We start from the raw sequence: 20385 nt of genomic DNA, 5'->3' as shown, positions 1-20385 counted from the left end.
CTTCCACCTACAGTGAGGTGACTAACTGCTACAGTACACAGACCCTCGTCCATGGCTACTGCATCTTCGTCTGGTGGTGCCAAGCCACCGGATAACCACCAAGAAAGGCCTAGCTTGATAACCCAAAAACCCCCAACAAAAACCTACTGCACATATCTACCCAGCAGCAATTGACTCGCAAAATGAGATTGGAGTCACTGCAACACCAAATACTCTGGGCAGTCCACCAACTACTTCTATCGATTCAATATTGAATCGACCAATGTCAAACACTAAAAATGCTTCTCCAGCTCAACATCAATATCCACACAACAATTTGGAGGATCGCACCATCCCTAATGTGAGCCTCGACCAGCTCAACTGCCCAGAAATGCACCAGTTGATCGAGAATGTATTACAGGAAGATCACATTGGCCAAGGCCAATGCCAATCGATTGGTAATGATGCAGGGATTGGTACTGAATTTTCCAAAGGCCATATCGCGGAACAAAATACAACAACAATACAAGAAAGAGTTGCAGCAGAATCACAACTACCAAATGCTTGACGAAATGCCACAGTCAATCATACCAATAATTTGATGCACATGCTTCTCAACATGTTATTGAAGGTACGCCTCAAGAAAATTCACACGGAAACCCAACAAAAAATGGTGATCATTTGGTGCCTACCTCATCAGCGGGGCTATTATCAGGGCATAGTCAACTACCTGATAAGGCCATTATGATTGACAAAAATACTACAACGCCTGCACAACTGCAAGAACAATATGTAAGGAAAGGCCAGTTATAAAAAAACTGCCCCACAGACACTTCCAGCTAGTAAAGCACCTAACCACACCAACTTTCCAAAGATATCATCCAACTTTGACAAGCACACATCCCAAAACCAAAAGATAGCAATAATCAATCCTCCAATTACTACCAAAATTAATTCAACACCGACGGATTCTAGTGTACAATTAAAAAAACCATCGACCAATCCAGCACCACCACCACCAACAGTTACACATTCATTAGCTACCAAATTAAGAGCTACACTACTTGGTGAGACGACACCAATTAGCTTTACCCCAACCAAGATCACCACTAAACAAGGCCAACCATCAGTCATATTCACCAGGAAGGATTACATGATCACCTTGGTTACCAGTTGCCAATACACGATCATTGGCAAGTTCCTACACACCATGCCAAGAATGGAACATATCAAGAGAAGCTTTATTACACAAACAAAACTGAAAGAAGGAGTGAAAATTGCTCATTTCAATGCTAGAACTGTCTATATTGACCTTGACAATGAGTATGATCATACCACTGTCTGTACAAAACAATTAATGTTCACAAAGGGGCAGAGAATGTAGCTCCAAGCATGGACTCCTAATTTTAAAACCAATTAAGACTCACCTATTGTGCCTACTTGGGTGATAGTACTAGAACTGCCTTGGCACCTATACTATATGGAGGTCCTCACAGTGTTGCTATCACCAGTGGGTAAAGTGCTGCATCTTGATCTTGCATCAATGTAGAAGACTAGGGGTAGTGTTGCAAAGTTGAGGGTGCAAATTGATCTGTCAAAACAAAGACCTCATCATGTCTGGCTTGGACTAGATGAACAACAAGATGAGAATGAGGATGGACAATGGCTTGAAGTAGAGTATGAGGATTTGCCGAATTACTACCTACACTGGAAACACCTTGGACATGCAATCCAATTCCCCCCCCCCCTCCCCCAAAAAAAAGAGAAGAAGAGGGAAAGAAAAAGGATGTTGATGATACAACAGATCACAACGACAACAAGAACCTTCACAATGATTCTGGGAGTACAGACATGCAGCACACGCAGATGAAAATGGGGAAAATGCAGAACAAGGACATAAAACTAAAGCAAAAACTGATCACATAGATGCATCTACAACATGAAGAATACTCCAGTTCTACCAAGAAAAGAGAAGAACAAGAAAAAATGAAAGCAGTACAAGAAACATCAAACAACACTGAAAACCATACTACAAACAGCCAGGAAAAGGCACCTACAACACAAATCAACAGGAGTAGATGTTACATGAGCAAAACAAGATTCAAAATTCCAAACAACAGATGGGGGAGCAAGACCAAACAAAGAATCAACAAGAAAGATTAAACCAAAAGACTGTAGTACACCAACCAACAAGGGATAACCAGTCCAAGGATCAATAGCACAATCAAAAGAAGAAGCATTTCAGGGGTCTAAACCAAAGAAGAAGGCAACAGAAATTAAAACATTCTACTGAACAAGTGGTTGCTACATAAGTGACTAAGCCACAATAGACATCATGTATAAATCATGTGCAAAAACTGTTCCCCTAATTGCTCTGAAGATTATCAAAGATATCATTCGAGATCCTAATGTTACTAATGCTGAAGTTAATGGAGAAAATGTTACTCTAACTGTTCCCCCACTTACTCTGATTACTATCTCTGATGGCAAAGAAAAAGACAAAAACAAAGCTCAACAGCAAAAGCAACACAGATTGGAATCCAATATTAATCAGTAGATGCAATAGGGGTGCGGCTACAAAGGAAAGGACTATTGACTGGGTTCAAAGGATATTCGGAATACACAAGGAAGCTCTTAATGTTACCCTAATCCACTCATGCCAGGAGATACCTTCCAAAACCTTTATGGAATCACCTAAGTCCACCAAAGCTACTAGGGGTAATAACCAACCATGGAGTGATGATGTATAGGATTTTGAGTGCAACCCTAAGCTAAATAAAAGTATAAGAATCTAACATCAAGGGGGAAACACACATCTAGAACAGACAGACAAAGAGAAGAACATGGCTATAGTGAACCATACTACAAATGGGGAGATTATATCCAACATTGAAGGTGTTCTGGTAGGTTCTATAGATAGGAAGCAAGTTAATAATGATGATGCATACTTACTTTAAGATAAAGAGTGGTCAGACATCCAACATGATGGTGGAAAGCTTCTTGACTCCAATGGAATAGTAGATTCTGCAAACAATTCAACAATCAAACCTAGTCTGTAATCCATTTACGATTTACATTTCAGGCTGTTACAGAAATCTTTGGGAGCTAGAGAGCAGAATGCAATCGTGATGAAGGAGACAAATGGAGTTGAGCAACATCATGCTATGGTACCTCATCAAGTAGATGCAATTGAGGCAAGTCCTATGGCTTGTGATCCTTTGACTAGGCAACCACTTTATATTCAGCTACACATTCCATTAAGGTCTCCAATACAAGTGTTGCATGATTCGGTAACACACAATGCAACACCACTAGAGATTCAGGAAGCATCAGGTGATCATGACAAATGTGAAGAAGAAGGTGATGAAGAATCAATAGCAGGAAACATCAAGGCAGTAGTAAGGGAAGCAGATTTATCTCCTAGAGCTAGACATAAGAGTGGTAAAAAAGGAAGGAAACAAGGCCAAAACAAAGAGATCCCTCAACCAAAAAGAATTTTTCCTAGAAGGGCAGCCTCACAAACTAAATGATGATCAAGACATTCATTTGGAATATTAGGTCTGTGAATACTCAGCAGGCCTTTTCTAGGGTGATCAAAATGCAAAGGGAGCACAACTTCTGTGTGATAGCACTAATGGAGTCTTTACAGAATATGGGGCATATACAAAGATATAGGAGAAGGCTGAATATGGAGAGTGCCTTCTCAAATTCTAATAGGAAGATATGGTTGTTTTTTTATGTTGTGGTAGAATGGGATCTTGTGACTAAAACTGCTCAACAAGTTACCTATAAAGGTGTTCCACCATGATATTGGGTAGCACATTATGATGACCTTTGTGTATACAAAGTGCTCATCTGTGGAGAGATTGGAACTGTGGGTTACATTGTATCACATGGCAAGTGACTTAGAATTACCTTGGCTAGTAGGAGGTGACTTTAATATGGTGTTACATGAAGATGAGAAGATAGGAGGGCTACCACTACATCCTTCTGAATATGACGACTTTGCTTTTTGTGTAAACTCATATGGTTTGTTTGATCAATAGTTTAAAGGAAGCCCATTTACATGGTGGAATGGGAGACCTAATACTGAATGTATCTTTAATAGATTGGACAGGATCTTAGTGAATTTTTCATTTAAGAATTTATTTCCAACAATTGAAGTGGAACACTTGATCAGAACTGGATAAGATCATGCACCATTACTCATGACTTGTGGAGAGCAGGTCACAAACCATGTCAAGCCATTCAGATTTTTAAACTTCTGACCAGACATTGTTAAGGTGAAGGATTTTTTGTTTCAAGACGAGCCTATAATTGAGAACATGATCATTCTTCATAAAGCCTAATCAGAATTGAAGAAGTACCTGAGCATAGAGGAGCAATACTGGAAGCAAAAAACTAGAATGAAATGGTTTGCTGAGGGTGATAGGAACACTAGTTTCTTTCATAACCATGTTAATGGTAAGAGGAAGAAACTACAATTGAAAAGAATTCTAAATGAAGATGGGGTTTGGCTAGAAGATCGGGATCAAATGGCTACTGCATCAGTTGAACTCTATTAAGGGCAATTCACAAAAGAGAGGGACCCTACTGATTTTTCTATGCTGGACAATGTACCAACTATGGTTTCCTTGGAACAGAACTTGGAATTATGTAGATTCCCAACATTAGAAGAGGTCAAGGATGTAGTATTTGAGTTAAGTGGAGAAAGTGTCAGTGATCCAGATAGATTTACTGGCCTTTTTTATCAGGGTTGTTGGGAGGTGATCTGCTATGATATACACAATATGGTGCTACATTTCTATGCAAGTGCAACTTTGACAAAGTCAATCACTCACACCAATTTAGTGTTACTACTAAAGAAGCCAAGAGTACAAACATATTCAGACTTAAGACCTATAAGTTTGTGTAATTTCATTAACAAGATCATCTCTAGGGTTCTTCATGACAGGCTGGAAAAGTTTCTGCCAAAATATATCTCTCCTAATCAGCCTGGATTTGTGAAAGGAAGGAGTATTTTTGAAAATGTCCTACTTACACAAGAGATTGTAACTGACATAAGGAGGAGAGGAAAACCTGCTAATGTAGTGATTAAACTTGATATGGCAAAGGCATATGACAGAGTTTCCTGGAAGTTCTTGATGCATGTAGTGAGAAGGATGGGATTTGCAGAACACTTTATCAACATGGTCTGGAACCTTATCTCTAATAACTGGTATTCAGTCTTGATTAATGGGCAATCCTTGGGTTTCTTCAAGTCCTCAAGAGGTGTAAAGCAAGGAGATCCTTTGTCTCCTGCTTTATTCATTCTGACAGCTGAAGTATTAACTAGATCCATGAATAAACTGTTTGAAGATAAGACATTCGCAGGATTTGGCATGCCCAAATGGTCTGATCCACTGAACCACTTGGCTTATGCTGATGACACCATAATTTTTGCTTCAGCTCACACTCCTTCATTGAGTAAGATCATGGCAGTAATAGAGGGTTATGAACAAGTCTGTCAATCAAGTTGTTGAAGGAAAGATTGTATGCCTGAAGATCCGCTCATCTACTAAATCATGTCACTAAAGGAAAGTTATCACTCTCCATGGTTGAAGGATTAATCGATGGAAGCTCCGCACTTATCCTTGAAAAGAATCATCAATCAAGATTTATTCCAAGGATCAATTCCTTTGGGTTGCCAATATCTCAAGATCCCCTTCAATCAAGAATCAAAGCAGATCCCTCAAGTTGTATATATATAGTCGGAGGTCAAGGAGAAGATATATACTTTGATCGAACCAACCTCAAGCTCTTTGTTCTACTCTAAACAAGCAACGTAGTCTGTAATAGAACTATGTAACTAGTGAAGAGAAGAAAGAGAGAAAACAATATTATTTAGGCATTGTATCAAAACATTGAGAGTTTTCTTAAGTTCTGAGAGTAGTTGGTGTGTGCTCAATACATCAACACACTTGTAAGAAGCATTTCAGGGTGCTTTGAAGATAGAACCCTCTTTCAATACAAGGAGACTGGACTAGGATTCACATTGAATCTGAACCAGTATAAAAATATTCAGCGTCATTTATTTTCAGCATTTGCTATTTACCCTCGCTCTAATTTCTAGTCGAGTAACTGGTAAACTAGTTAACTAATTAGCTATGAACAAGAAAGGACGAGAATTCACCCCTCCCCCTCTTGTACTTTTAATTGGTATCAGAGCAGGTCTCACACTTTCATTTTGCTTAACAGCTCATGAGAAAAGATCATGTCAAATCAAGTTATTGTCGGAGCAATATTCCAAGAAGGGACATCACAGGCAAGGCCTCCATATTTCAATAGATATCACTTCTCACACTAGAAGGTTTGCATGGAAATATATGAGAAATCCTATGATGTCAAAGTGTGGCGTGTAATCAAAAAGAGAGATTATCTAATTCCGGCAACAAAGTCTGACAAGAAGACATATGGACAAACATTTATCGATCTAGTGGATATAGATGACTATTTTGATGAACAAGTAGCAGTAAATACAGGTAAATGCCAAAGTAAGAAATCTTCTATACAACGCTGTAAGCGAAGGATAATATGAAAAGATCTCAAGCTCTGATACAACCAAAAAAATATGGGATAAGCTGGAAGTCACTTGAAAGGGCCAGGCAAAGTCAAGAAAATAAGAATAAATCTGTTGATCCATGACTATGAACTCTTTCATATGAAAGAAGGTGAATCCATTGAGGAAATATTTGCTCGGTTCAGTAAAATCATTGGAGATCTGAAGGCTTTTGGAAGACCATACTCAAGTGGTGAACAGGTTCAAATAATTCTAAGAAGTTTACCTACTGCATGGCAAACAAAAGTAATTGCACTTAGTCTCAAGATCTAGACAAATTATCCTATGATGAACTTCGTGGAGATCTCACTCCATTCGAGAAAACGCATCTCAAAAAATGAGGATAGGAGGAAAAGAAAAAAACAGTGGCTTTCAAAACCTCCATTGAAGGATTTGAAGATGATAATGACAATAAAGTGGAGACTCTAGAAGAAGAATTGCTTGGTATCCAAAACTATGAATGGACTGATAAGAAGATATAGGAACACCAAAAGGGAAAGAATGTCTTCCAGAAGAACTAGACAGTACAATGAACAAGATAAGAACGATGAAAAATATTTTGAATGTGGAAAATATGGTCAGGTACAAGCTGAATGCCCAGACCTCAAAAGAAAAGCCTCTAGAGGATTTCACAAAAACAAATCCTTTGGAAGTTGGAGTGACGAAGACATTACTGAACATGAAGAAATCGACAATCTCTGCTTCATGACTATATTAAAAAATGATATGATCAAGTTCTTAGGTTGCTAGACCAATGAACACATATCAGATGATGATAGCAAGGAAACGACAGATAATTGCTTCATAGCCCATGGTGAATCTAGCGAGGTAAGACCTTATGAATGTGATAGATGCAATAAATTACAAGATATTTTTGATCTCACCCTAAAAGAGTCTCAAACAATTCTTGTTGAATTAAAGAGACTAAATAAGGAGAAGAAAGACTGGAAACTTAAACTTGAAGTCTGTGAACTCGAACGAGATGACTTCCAGGAACAAGTTCAGGAATTGCAACTGCAAATTAATGTCATGCGCAAATCCACCAGTCACAATTGCATCAAGTCTAACCGGTCGACTTATAAGTCAATTGGAAAAAGACCTGTTGGCAATAATCTACAAGCAATGACACCACTCGAAGATCTACTACAAATGAAAAATCCACTCCCATATGTCATTATTGCAATAAAACTGGTCATAAGTATTCTTCCTATAGATTTCGTCATTCAAATGTTATGGGATGGATCTGGAAGCCCAAAAATAGTCCTGATCTCACTAGAACTAACCAAAAAGGACCCAAGCAAGCTTGGGTACCTAAATGAAGACAATAATTCCATTTACAGGAACACCACTGAAAAAGTCGAAAAGAAAAATGGTATCTCGACAGTGCGTGTTTTAGTCACATGACGGGAGACAAAAGACTATTCAAAGAAGTTACAAAAATAAATGGAGAAAATGTCAGATTCGGTGATGATTCAAAGGGAAAAATTGTTGGTACCAGAACAGTCCCATTCAACAATTATTGTAATATCACAGAAGTGTATATTGTGGATGGACTCAACTACAACCTGCTGAGCATAAGTCCACTATGTGACTCTGGATATGAAGCAAAATTTAAGAAAATAGGTTGCGCCATAAAAAATGAGCCAGGTAAAATCATTCTTCCAGGAAAGAGGTATGGAAATGTTTATATTCTAGACTGCATTGAAAACTTAGACAATCATATTTGTTTAGCATCCATCTCTGATGATCCCTGGCTTTGGCATAGAAACGTGGCCATGCAAGTATGCCCCTGATTGAAAAACTGTATAGACATGACCTAGTCATTGGTCTCCCCAAACTCATTTTTTCTAGGAACCATGTGTGTGATGTATGTCAACTTGGTAAGCAAACTACAACTTCCTTTAAGCCCAAAGATATTGTCTCCACATCCAAGCCTTTATAGTTATTGCATATCGACTTATTTGGCCCTACTAGAACTGCTAGCATTAGAGGAAAACGATATGCATTTGTTATTGTTGATGATTATTCACGTTTTATATAATATTTCTGGCTCATAAAGATGAAGCTTTAAAGAATTTTGCGATCTTTTGCAAAAGGGTTGAGGTGAGCTTCTCTAGAAGCATGAACAAGAATAAAGTATAGAGTAGAAAGAATGTTAATAAAATGAAAGTAAGTTTAGCTTTTTTTGCATACAAGTATTTCGTGTCTATAATGAGTATAAATTCTTATATTTATAGCTAAATTCAGGGAGACAATATTCCCAAATCAAGCTCCTCTTTAATATGAATAAAGACCCCTCTTGATGGCTACATAACGGTTGAGTATAAATGAAAAGATTCTTTGTAACGGCCGCTCGTTCAATGCTGCCTTCTTCAACCGATATCTTCCTTTCAAACTTTCATCCCTGGTTCTAATGTCTTCGGAATTCACACAACACCGGTCACATGCTCGTAACCGGTGCCAGCTATTTGCTGACACATATTATACCTGTCTTTACTGTCACGTGTCAACTCGATGAGTATCCACCTGTCATTTATTAATTTTACCCCGTACAAGTGTACCAATCAGGATTGTAGTAATTTCCTTGTTTTCAACCAGGCTTCCTGGACACAACATCAAATGGGAAAACCTCTTCTATTCTGTTTCTGGAACATCTACCTAACTAAGAACAACAAACTGTTTAATAAAAATAATGATCCTATTTCAGCCCAGATTACCATTAACAAAGTTGTTGAATACTACTATGTGGTAGAAAAACAGAATGGAGCCCAGAGAACTACTATCCAATTGAAGTGTGATCCTCCTGTTATAGGGATGTTAAAGCTGAATACGAATGGTTCCTCTCTAGGCAATCTAGGAGTAGGATTATTTCATGGTGGGTTATATGAAAAGCATTCCTCACACAACGAACACCCAGACAACATTACTAGCACTCATGCATGGTTTGAAGCTTGCTTTAGACCAGAATCTCATACCCTTAAAATTGCTTCTGACTCATTAGAGGTTATCAAAATAATTAGTAATGGACATTTCGCTTATAACACCATTATTTTTTAATGCAGATCATTGATGGCACATATGAAAAATTCAGCTGTCAGCCATAGTTACAGGGAGTAGAATATGGAGGCAGATCTCCTCGATGAACAATAGTATGCTGAACAATATATACACACACACTTACTCGTTTAGAGTAAGATATTGCCTAAATTTAGAATGTATAACATATTCTTTGGACAAATGGGTAATTTAAAGTTTATTGGACGTAAATTTCTAAATCAGTGATTATTAATAATTAAAAAATCAGTGATTAATAGTTGACACATTTTGGTTCGTGTCTTTGTGATAATGCCAAGTCAATTGAAAAAGTGGCACTTGAAATAGTAATTTGTAAAACCTTCCCATTAACTTCGAACCGGCGGGCACGTAACTGAATCCTCACTCCAGAAACCCTAAAATTTCCGTTTTCATTCTGGAATTTTCTGCCCTTGCCCGCTCGCCATTGCAGTCAAACATTCAACATTTTACCGCGTGTCAAACGTTTAGTTTAGAATTCTGGTGTAGTTCTAATCCCTTAAAATAACCCTTTCATTGAATTAACAGTTAGTTGGAAAAAATAAAACAATTGTGGGGGGTTTGATTTCATGTTTTACCAATGGATATGGACATATCACGTTGGATTTTGGAGTTTGTTCTTTGGAAACCTCTCGAAGACACCATCTTTAACGCTCTAATTGGCGTTCTTCCTCTGCCTAACGAAGATTCTCGGCTCAAGAAGGCCCTAATCCTCCGAAAAATACAGTCCGAGATTTCGAATGGGTCCGTTTCTGAGAAAATCCTCGAATTTCTCGAGGTAATGGAAGAACTGTATACTCAAGAAGGAATTGAATCTTCAGAAGCAATGAAAGCCGCTTATTGTGCGGTGGCAGTGGATTGTACAGTGAGGTTTTTGAATAATAAAAGTGAAAAAGTGAATTACTTTGAAGCAGTTAAGAGGATATGGAAACAGAGAATCAATAAAATGGAGAAAGTGGAGAATGTGGGCGTGGTATCGGAAGAATTATGGAAGTGGAGGGATGAGATTGAAGCTGCGTTATGGGAAGACAGGCGTTGCGAAAATGTGATAATGCGGAGTAAAAGCATTTCAGCTGTTGTGGCAGTCAAGGTTTTTGTTACAGAAGCTAAGGAGAGAATTGGGCCTCCTTTTCTCGAGGTTGTAGCGGAGACTTTGAGGCGCGATGATGCAGTGAAGGCTTATTTAGGTTTGGAAAACAAAGAAGAGCGTGGTGAGAGGATAGAGAGTTTATCAATCGCGGGTCAGGACTTGACTTGTAGTAACCATGATAAAGGTAATCTTGACACTATGGATGTATATGGCAAATATGTTGGGGGTTGCTCTTCTAAAAAAGTGTTGGAGGTTGATATGTTACATTGTTTTATTACAGTATGTATGGACATGCATATATGTGTCTCTTAGGTTGTTATATGCCTAAATGTTTCTGTACGGTATGACAACACCTATGCCTCGGATTATAAACTAGTTGGGGTTGGTTATACGAATTTTCTATATGCATTCTGCTTTGTTTGGGTCCATTTCGTTCAATCTCAGCAATTTGTCTAAGGTTCTCTGAGAACTAGGGATTCCTTAAATCTTTATGATATGATGCAAAAACACTTTGCCTGCCTACACCATATGTAATTTCCTGTAATTTGGTTGCTGCTCTACTTCAGTGGGTGGTTGTAACTTCCGGATTCTGGTGTTAAAAGCTATGTTGCTCGGACACTCCAAAAATGTCGCCGGATGTGTGTCGGATCCTTCAAAAGTAGTGCATTTTTGGAGGATCCCATACCGGTGTGGCAACAACTTTGGAGAGTCCACGATAAAAGGTTGAATTTTGTTGTATCTTAATTATTGTGTAGTCCATATGGTCACCCTTATGGAGGGAAAAAACAATACAATTCTAAACATTTTGTATGTTGGACTTGGACATATATTAAATCAATTAGGTTATGTATCTACTCCTTGCAGAGGCAAGCAAGAGAAATGCATTGCGTAGGCGCAAGCATGTTGCTTTCAAGCGCACAAGAGGAACAGCACCAGCTGGAGTTTGCAAAGGTGTCAAAATTGCTGATTCTGCTGAGCCGGGAGTTGAGGCATCACGTGTACAGGAAGATTTACTGCATACTCCGAAAATTGACATAGCACAGGAAGCACTAAAGTTGAGTTCCTTGGAGTTGCGTGCAGGGGTGAAGGACCCTCTCCCTGAGGCACTGGAACTAGCTGAGGCTCTGATGTCCTTGGGCAGGGATAGTAGTGCTCAGCAACCTGCAGAAAATGAAAACGGAAGAGCCCCTCATCTTGTGGTTGATAGTAATGGAGTGGTTCAAGCTAATGGCGGGAATGAAGATGACCAGATCATTGGTCTTCAAAATGCTGCACCCAAGCCAAGCTTAATGGTTCGAAACAGCACTGCTCATACATTTGAGGTATATACTAACGTATAGTTTTTTTTTTTTTTTGTCTTTTGTTGTGTAGAATTAATTGATTAGAATGTGTTTCTTGTCCCATTTAATGCACGATCTCTTAAGTAGGCTATTAATTGTGTATACGTGATTGTAGAATAAAATATGGATGTATTTAGTATCACCCTGTACTGAAATATCTTGAAGATGACTTATGCAAAATGTTAATGAAAACATTTTTTTACATATGATGCAAGATGGTCTTGGTATAAATCGATCAACTACGTCTCTATCCTGAATTAGTTGGGTATGAGTTTTCGATATTCATCCTGCTATATTCAGATCAAATATTCAAGGGATTCACTATTATTAGATTTGTACTGGCTGTCAACCTACTCAATCCTCATTTTTACTAGGCCAAAGTGGAATTACTATTTATTAATGAATTTAATTTATAGTGATAAAGAAAATCCTTCAAGATTTTGTGAATGTGACAATTGATATCAGGGCCTTTATTTAGGTTTGTTGCTAGGCTACAGTCCGATAAACCGTTGTTGATTGATGTATCCATGAAGTGTGATAGCTTTATTTTTCCCTAGACAAAGTTTTAGAATAGGATTTTCTTAAATGGAAACTTAAGGACATATGTTATCCTATCCTTGGTTAAAGTTCAAGTAAGAGAAAGAAATAGAAGAAAAGCAGACTCCTAGTGATCACCGCTGTTGAAAATTTTAACTCAGTTGTCTGAAGAACTCTGTAGTAAACAAATACTAGCTGGAAATAGTAGTGTTTTCATGTATGATGCTGCTTATGACAAGAATTCTTCATATCCTCATAATGAAGATGGAAACTAAAAACAAATATCCTTCGTTTACTTACAGCTGTTAATCAGACTTGTCTTTTCAATATCCTACTCCTTTACATCATGCAAGGAGAGCATTACTTTTAGTAAATAAGCATGCAGGAAAGTTTTGGATAGTTAGCGTGATATTATCAACCAGTTACTAACCAAGGAGGAAAATAGTCTTTAAGTCTCATTTCCAAGTGAGTTTGGAGCGAAATCTCTTATTATTAAGCTAAACAATCTGTAAATTGATACGTAATCCCTTGAACTTTTTCTTTTTAATTATGTAACCCTTCAACCTTCCAGATTTTCCTTGTAATGGCACTTGATCAAGCTAACAAGAACCTTATCCAACTCTTTAAGTTGTTAACTTCTTCTCATTCTACCTCCTATAATCTGTATTGTGTCTTCCTTGATTCTGCCTCAAACTAGCTTTGATGCATGTAACTTTGATTTAACCCTAGCTGCATGCTATACAACCTTTTTATTGTTCAACTTTTTGCCAATTCCTAGTATTTTCTATTGGTTGGGAGAAGTTGGGCGGTGGGGTGGGGTGGGGGTTTCTGAATCATTTAAATATTAGTGCATGATATCAGTATTTTATATTTAGCAAGGATTATTCCACCTTATCTTGAATTATCATTTTGCTCTGAATATCTTTGCTACTTGTATTATTTGTGACGCTTGGTACTGTTGATGATACCGTATTAATGCTATAAATGTTTCAGACAGAGAACCCAAACAGGCTCCGTTGGCATAGCCTAGAAACTAAATGACTTTTTGTTTTTTTTAGAACGGTGATCTCCGAGACAGCTTACGCTTATCTCGACTATTCCACAGGGTACCTGTTGTCTCCTACCACACAGGTACCGGATAACTCTACCTATCAAGGCTTGGGCGAATGGGAAGAAATCACGCCTTGTTTTTTGCATCGGGTGAGAAGAAACTAAATGGATCATTTGTCAAATCATAGGTTAGATCAGAGGTTTCTAAAGCTTTTGTTTTGGCAAAGGATCTGTGCCGTGATTAGGTAGAGATATGATTTTTTGCCGTTCATTTGACAATGTACAGATTTCTTGAACTGTGTTATTGAGGTTCCTTAGAAGAGAATCCTGGTAGATTATCTGGAATCATTTCGATATGAGAACTAGAAATATTTGGAAATTATTGCTGAAAAAGTTTGTTCTACATACAACAGATCTTGTTTTGGAAATTATTATATAATGATACAGGATTGGCAGTTTAATTTTTACTTATGAGAACAATTTCTTAAATGTAACAGTGGAACGATTCAATCGATAACTTAAGCGAAGGATCACCAAGTAGTGGGAGGAGGTTTACGTTACCTACCCCCAGGAGGACGAAGGTTTCCCCCCTGAAGAAGTATGGATTTAAAAAAGTTACAAAGAGGAGGAAATCCAAGAGATGGAGTACGATTGAAGAAGAAACTTTGAGGTCCGGTGTGCAGAAGTATGTGTTTACTTGAATCTATTCTATAGAAGTTTTTCATGGTAAAGAAATATGGACACAAGTTTTATCTCTTAATTTAAGTCTTTTTCTCTTGAAGGTATGGTGTCGGAAACTGGAGGCTCATCTTTGATACTAATCATGAAATATTCGAAGATAGGACTCCGGTAAGTGCATTTCATATTAATCTTATAACACAATATATAATACTCCTACCTATGAAGCCTCGGACATTTTTGTTCAGGTTGACTTGAAGGACAAATGGAGAAACTTGACATCCTAGCGAGAAATTTGAAGAGATCTGGTAATGTATGGACGTCCCTTTTTTTCTTAGGATGTAAATTGTTGTATAACGTTTTCATCGTGTAAATGCAAGCTGCCTTGAGGGATCTTGCTTGATGTATTGTATACTCTAGATGAACTTTGATGTTTGACATGTCGTCCCTCTAGACGAAGCTGTGGAACATGTTTGTATTATTTGATATGATGTAAATAGAGTTGTCATAATCATTACAAGAGCTTTGAGAAAAGAGGTAATAGATGTGGCTCACAATTTTGTCATGGACCTCAAAATACTTTTCTACATTTCAGATGATTGCCCTGTCAACTACACTAATCAACTTGTTTTATGAATTCGAAAACACACCCGGGCTCCTCTCTGGTCTTCATTTTTATGGCATTATTAATTGTGCTTTTGGTATGTGCTTTCTCAGTATTTGTTTGATACAGAATTCATTAGTTGCAATTTGCGATTTTAGGCTTCATGTTTGAGAGCCAAATTAATTGTCCTTGGTCATTGACTGTGAGCTGCAACTGGAACACTTGCCTTGCAGTGCTTATCTGTCCTCGTCGTACTTGGTTGGTTGGCATCACTAATAGGGTTATGCTCACATGGATATGTTAAAAAGCTTCCGATTCCACGTGTTACGTCTACCATTGTTCTTGTCATTCCGCTCTTGCATAAACAAGATGCTTGTATTCAACATAGTATTTGAATGCTCAACTTCTATGCAGTAGAAAGTTTTTACATGCACGCCAAACTCTGTTGCTTTACCTGAAAGGCTTATCAGGACTGTTTTGTGATATCGAAGCCAGAGGAATTGGCCAATACTTGGATGTATTAATATGGCCACTGATTTCTCTAATCCCAAATTTTAGGTCTGATGTATAGGTTGCAGTGAATATGTTCTTGCTTTATTATATCATTAAACTTATTAGGATATGGGTCAAAATTTACTCTTCGTTATATCTTTTCTATCCTTATGGCAACACGTCTCGTATTTGCACTTGATTCTAATGAGCTTCAACTTGAAGTATAACGATGTATTTTTAAATCATAGTCAAAAGTAGAGGGATAAATTTGGATCTTTTTCTGAAATATTTAACACGTGGAATGGAATATGTCCAATTCACATTAGAGCTACATCAAAGTCAAGGACAAATATGAGATGATTTGCTAACTACAAAGGTTTAAATAGCTCCAAAGTAATAAGGGATAAAACTAAGATATATTTCATGTAATAGGAGTAAAATTGAATCATTTCCGGACACAGTTAGTAAGTTACGTATCTACTCTATCATTTCTGATTTTAGTTTGCTTAGTTAATAATTACTCTAAGTCCTTGTGGATTCGACATCCGACTTTCAAGTCACTTTATTACTTGACGACCACGTATACCTGCGTGTACTTGAGGAACCAACACTATTCGCATGAAGAAAACAATTCGAATCCTGAATCATATCATATAATTCATATTGGAATTTTCCGCACTCTACAAAAGGCTTGTATAAATAAATAAAAATGTTGAGCTCCAGAACAGACATGCATGATGCACACCTTGTCGACTCGAAGCTGAAGTTACCTATATATTCTTCTTTTTTATTCTCCTTTATTTTCAGGACGAAGAGGATGCCAGATGAGTGAAGGTGGAGTACGATGATCCCGTTGTACAAGAACAAAGGGGATATCCAGAATTGTAACAACTATAGGGGTATTAAGTTACTAAGTCATACCATAAAAGTTTGGGAAAAGGTGATGGAAGGGAGGGTAAGGAGGGTGGTGTCAATATCAGATAACCAGTTCGGGTTCATGCCAAGTCGTTCTACAACGGAAGCTATCCACCTTATCAGGAGGTTGGTGGAACAGTACAGAGATAAGAAGAGGGATTTGCACATGGTATTTATTGATCTAGAGAAGGCGTATGACAAGGTCCCTAGGGACGTTCTTTGGAGATGCCTGGAGGTGAAAGGTGTGCCGGTAGCTTATATTAGTGCAATAAAGGATTTGTATGATGGAGCTAAGACTCGGGTAAGGACAATGGAAGGGGACTCAGAGCCTTTTTCGGTGGTTATGGGGTTACACCAAGGATTTGCGCTCAGCCCGTTTTTATTTGCTCTGGTAATGGATGCACTGACACACCATATTCAAGGGGAGGTGCCATGGTGTATGTTGTTCGCTGATGATATAGTTCTGATTGATGAGACGAAAGGCGGCGTGAATGAGAGACTGGAGGTATGAAGGCAAGCCCTGGAGTCTAAAGGTTTCAAGTTGAATAGGACCAAGACGGAATATTTGGAGTGTCAGTTCAGCGAGGGGTCGGGGGAAGCGGGCGTGGAGGTGACGCTTGACTCGTAAGTCATCCCTAAGAGAGAGAGTTTCAACTATCTAGGGTCAATTATCCAGGGAGACGGGGAGATCGGCGGGGATGTCACGCACCGTATCGGGGTGGGGTAGATGAAATAGAGGTTAGCGTCTGGAGTCCTGTGCGACAAGAAGGTGCCACTGAAACTTAAAGGTAAGTTTTATAGAGCGGTGGTTAGACCGGCCATGTTGTATGGAGCTGAGTGTTGGCCTGTCAAGAGTTCTCATATCCAGAAGATGAAAGTAGCCGAAATGAGGATGTTGAGATGGATGTGTGGGCACACTAGGCTGGATAAGATTAGGAATGAAGATATTCAGGAGAGGGTGGGCGCGACTCCCATGGACGTCAAGATGCGGGAAGCGAGGCTTAGATGGTTCGGGTACGTGCGGAGGAGGAGCCTAGAGGCCCCGATTAGGAGGTGTGAACGGTTGACTTTGACAGGTACGAGAAGAGGTAGAGAGCGACCTAAGAAGTATTGGGGCGAGGTGATCAGGCAAGACATGGTGTAACTTCAGATTTCCGAGGACATGGCCCTGGATAGGGAGGTGTGGAGATCGAGCATTAGGGGTGTAGGTTAGGGGGTAGTCGAGCATTTTTTCAGCTAGTCTGATAGAGTTTGGTCTAGGTCTGTTAGCGGTTGTTGTTCATCACACAGCGGGATCATCGTACTCCACCTCCACTCATCTGGCATCCTCTTCGTCCTGAACATAAAGGAGAATAAAAAAGAAGAATATATAGGTAACTTCAGCTTCGAGTCGACAAGGTGTGCATCATGCATGTCTGTTGTGGAGCTCAACGTTTTTATTTATTTATACAAGCCTTTTGTATAGTGCGGAAAATTCCAATATGAATTATATGATATGATTCAGGATTCGAATTGTTTTCTTCATGCGAATAGTGTTGATTCCCCAAGTACACGCAAGTGTACGTGGTCGTCAAGTAATAAAGTGACTAGAAAGTCGGATGTCGAATCCACAAGGACTTAGAGTAATTATTAACTAAGCAAACTAAAATCAATTTACTGTCCAAGGTAATCAAAAGTGTTAGTTTTTTCTATTACAACTATTGTTGCGAAATTTAAACACGTAACTAAATTAATAAGAAGCAATTGTGATTGGATTTTAATCAAAGGAGATAAAGATTCCAGGGTTGTGGTCAGTTTATCTATCATATTGAGTTCGTAATTACACATGTTAATCCGAATTATCTATGGTTGCTAGTTGACCGGATCGTTTATATAAATAGCATGTTCCAACATTACTATCCGTCTATCCACAATATATTAACCCTATATTCTTATGGTATTGAATCTATCATGAACGTAGAAAATACAGTATTCAATTAAGCAAGACCGTTAGGTATATTCCTATCCTAAATGCGAAATCCTTCCACGAGCCATGGGTTTAGAAACAAGCTCTCTTTAATTCCTCTCTCATCTAAACATGACTTTTCCAAGCATAACAAATTAAGATAGTAGGAAAAATTGGTGGCCGCTCAATTCACAAATTGAAACTAGAATTAGAGAAACAACCAAAGATGATAATTAGAATCAATAAAGACGTAGTTAATAAACGTCAATATTCATGACAACCACAACCCTAGAACGCGAAGTTTAGCTCCACATAGACATGGTAGCCAAACAACATATCATCCGAAGAAATATAAAAATTACTAAATTTGATGGAAGAAAGTTTGACGGTGGCTCTGTGCTCTCCCTTGGTCAAAAATTGTGTAAAATCGTGTCTAATGACTGTTTATAGGTATAGAAAAACCCCTAGACGTAATAACCAAATCCAAAACCAAAAAGAAGACAAAATAGCTTCGGACCTGGACCCGCGCCTCGCGCATAAAATTTGCCGCGCCAAGTAGTGTGTAATGCGAGGCAGAACCCCGCGTTGGATGATGCGTCGCGAGGCTTGTGGCAAAGGAGTTTGGTCCGCATCGCAACTGCTTGTCTTCATGCTCTTGAGACATGACTTCACTGTTTGCCAAGTAAGCTTTCTCTCTTATTTTTCTACAATGTCTTTTGTCTTCCCCGTAAACATCTTATTAATTGTATAGGGAAAAATACGACATGACACGTGGCCGATTAAAGGAAGGACACGTGGAACAAAAGACGGGGATTGCCGCCGAACATAGCTATTCCGCTTGTCACCGGAAGGAATAACGATCATAAAGGGAGTATTAAATGCTTTGCGTCCGGTAACATTTAATACAAAATGTTTTGCAGCATTAAGGTTGATGGCCCGTTACAAGGAATTTGGCATTTATTTCTAACGTTACATCTTCATCAATGACCCTCATAATTGACATTAAAGAAGGGCATGATCCTAGGACCTCCTTTTCTAGACGTAGCTATAAATAGTTAGCTCTATTATTATTGTAAAAGGACGAATTTTCTGGCTAACTTATACTACATTCTATACAGCATTTTAATATAATTTTATTCTCTCGCTTTTGATCTTATCATTGTTGTGCCCGGAAACCCTGTTCCCGGACTCATTAGCTCTGCCGTTCCATCTACATTCTAAGGCTAAGTATTTTATATTTCATCAGTTATTTCATTACTTTGTGGATCAAATTAATTCACTTGTCTAGAAACCACAAACAAATTCAACTATACCATTTTTCGGGTAAACAGTTTGGCGCCCACCGTGGGGCCTAGACAGTCGTGCAGCTAAATTGATCCTTGCCTTTTTTTCTAACGTATTTGATTATTTTGTCTTAGCAAAAATCACAAAAGAAATGGCAGATAACACTGTTAATGGCACACGCAACCCTAAAATTCAAGGGGAGCAGCCTCATTTCGAGGATTCAACCAATGACACTCGCAATGAGAGGAATGGCACCACACCAGCGCATGACGGGTGGTACCCTCGACAGGTTCCGGAGATGACTCCTGATGATGCTGATGAGGAGCATGTAGCGGATGCAGTGAGGGTCCTGCAAGAGCAACAAGAAATCATTCTAGGCCATCTCACGCGGCAGGATCAGGTTATGACGGAACTAAAGCAGGCACTATCAGGTGCTTCAAATAATGCACACAAGCGAGATCAAGTTCCTCCCGATATTCCCGCAAATCAAATGACGTAGAGAGTCGACAACAACACTCCCAGGACAAAGTTGGCTCCGACAGGGCCGGGGGGAGTAAATGCGGTCTCAACAACGGTAACGATCCATTCAAGGAGGAACTTTTGTGGTTCATGAAGGAAGTAAACGCCCGTATTAATCAAATCCTGGGCGCGCCACTAGTATTGAAAGGCCCGAACTCGAAGAAGTATATTCAATTACTGTACAAGCTGAGTGCGGCCCCGGAATTAATTTCGAAGTGGTTTAAAATGCTCGAAGTGTCGAAGTATGACGGAACTTCAAATCCACGGGATCACATTACCACC

At 38.7% G+C, this 20385-nt stretch overlaps 2 protein-coding genes across 8 annotated transcripts; both read left to right on the top strand.

Annotated features, from left to right (window-relative positions):
* Positions 1-9943: 9943 nt before the first annotated feature.
* Positions 9944-15570, top strand: LOC104085504 (uncharacterized). Of its 7 annotated transcripts, none has more exons than XR_004504081.1 (6): positions 9946-10923; positions 11604-12061; positions 14164-14351; positions 14433-14515; positions 14593-14652; positions 15182-15570. XR_004504081.1 is itself a non-coding variant. In XM_009589554.3 (6 exons), exons 1-5 carry the CDS (start codon positions 10230-10232, stop codon positions 14629-14631), a joined length of 1446 nt encoding a protein of 481 aa, XP_009587849.1. In that variant the 5' UTR covers positions 9947-10229; the 3' UTR covers positions 14632-14652; positions 15182-15570. The 7 variants fall into 7 exon arrangements, 5 of the variants coding, with proteins under 5 accessions (XP_070037797.1, XP_033509124.1, XP_009587849.1 ...); XM_009589554.3 differs by having other exon boundaries at positions 9947-10923; positions 14449-14515; XM_009589555.3 differs by having other exon boundaries at positions 9947-10923; positions 14449-14515; positions 15107-15570.
* An 813-nt stretch (positions 15571-16383) lies between these two features.
* Positions 16384-16866, top strand: LOC138895941 (secreted RxLR effector protein 78-like). Its single transcript, XM_070180705.1, has one exon. It carries the CDS (start codon positions 16384-16386, stop codon positions 16864-16866), a length of 483 nt encoding a protein of 160 aa, XP_070036806.1.
* Positions 16867-20385: the final 3519 nt, after the last annotated feature.

Source organism: Nicotiana tomentosiformis, chromosome 7 (assembly GCF_000390325.3).
Source record: "Nicotiana tomentosiformis chromosome 7, ASM39032v3, whole genome shotgun sequence".
Classification (NCBI taxonomy): Eukaryota; Viridiplantae; Streptophyta; class Magnoliopsida; order Solanales; family Solanaceae; genus Nicotiana; species Nicotiana tomentosiformis.
The sequence above is the reverse complement of the archived record's forward strand: the minus strand, read 5'-3'. Positions and strand labels throughout refer to the sequence as shown.

Excerpts from the sequence above, each read along its gene's own strand:
- LOC104085504 (XM_009589554.3), top strand. The coding sequence starts at position 10,230 with ATGGATATGGACATATCACGTTGGATTTTGGAGTTTGTTCTTTGGAAA. Across the intron at positions 10,924-11,603 it reads TTGTAGTAACCATGATAAAG|AGGCAAGCAAGAGAAATGCA; the intron begins GTAATCTTGACA and ends TACTCCTTGCAG. Across the intron at positions 14,516-14,592 it reads TATTCGAAGATAGGACTCCG|GTTGACTTGAAGGACAAATG; the intron begins GTAAGTGCATTT and ends ATTTTTGTTCAG.
- LOC138895941 (XM_070180705.1), top strand. The coding sequence starts at position 16,384 with ATGGAAGGGAGGGTAAGGAGGGTGGTGTCAATATCAGATAACCAGTTC.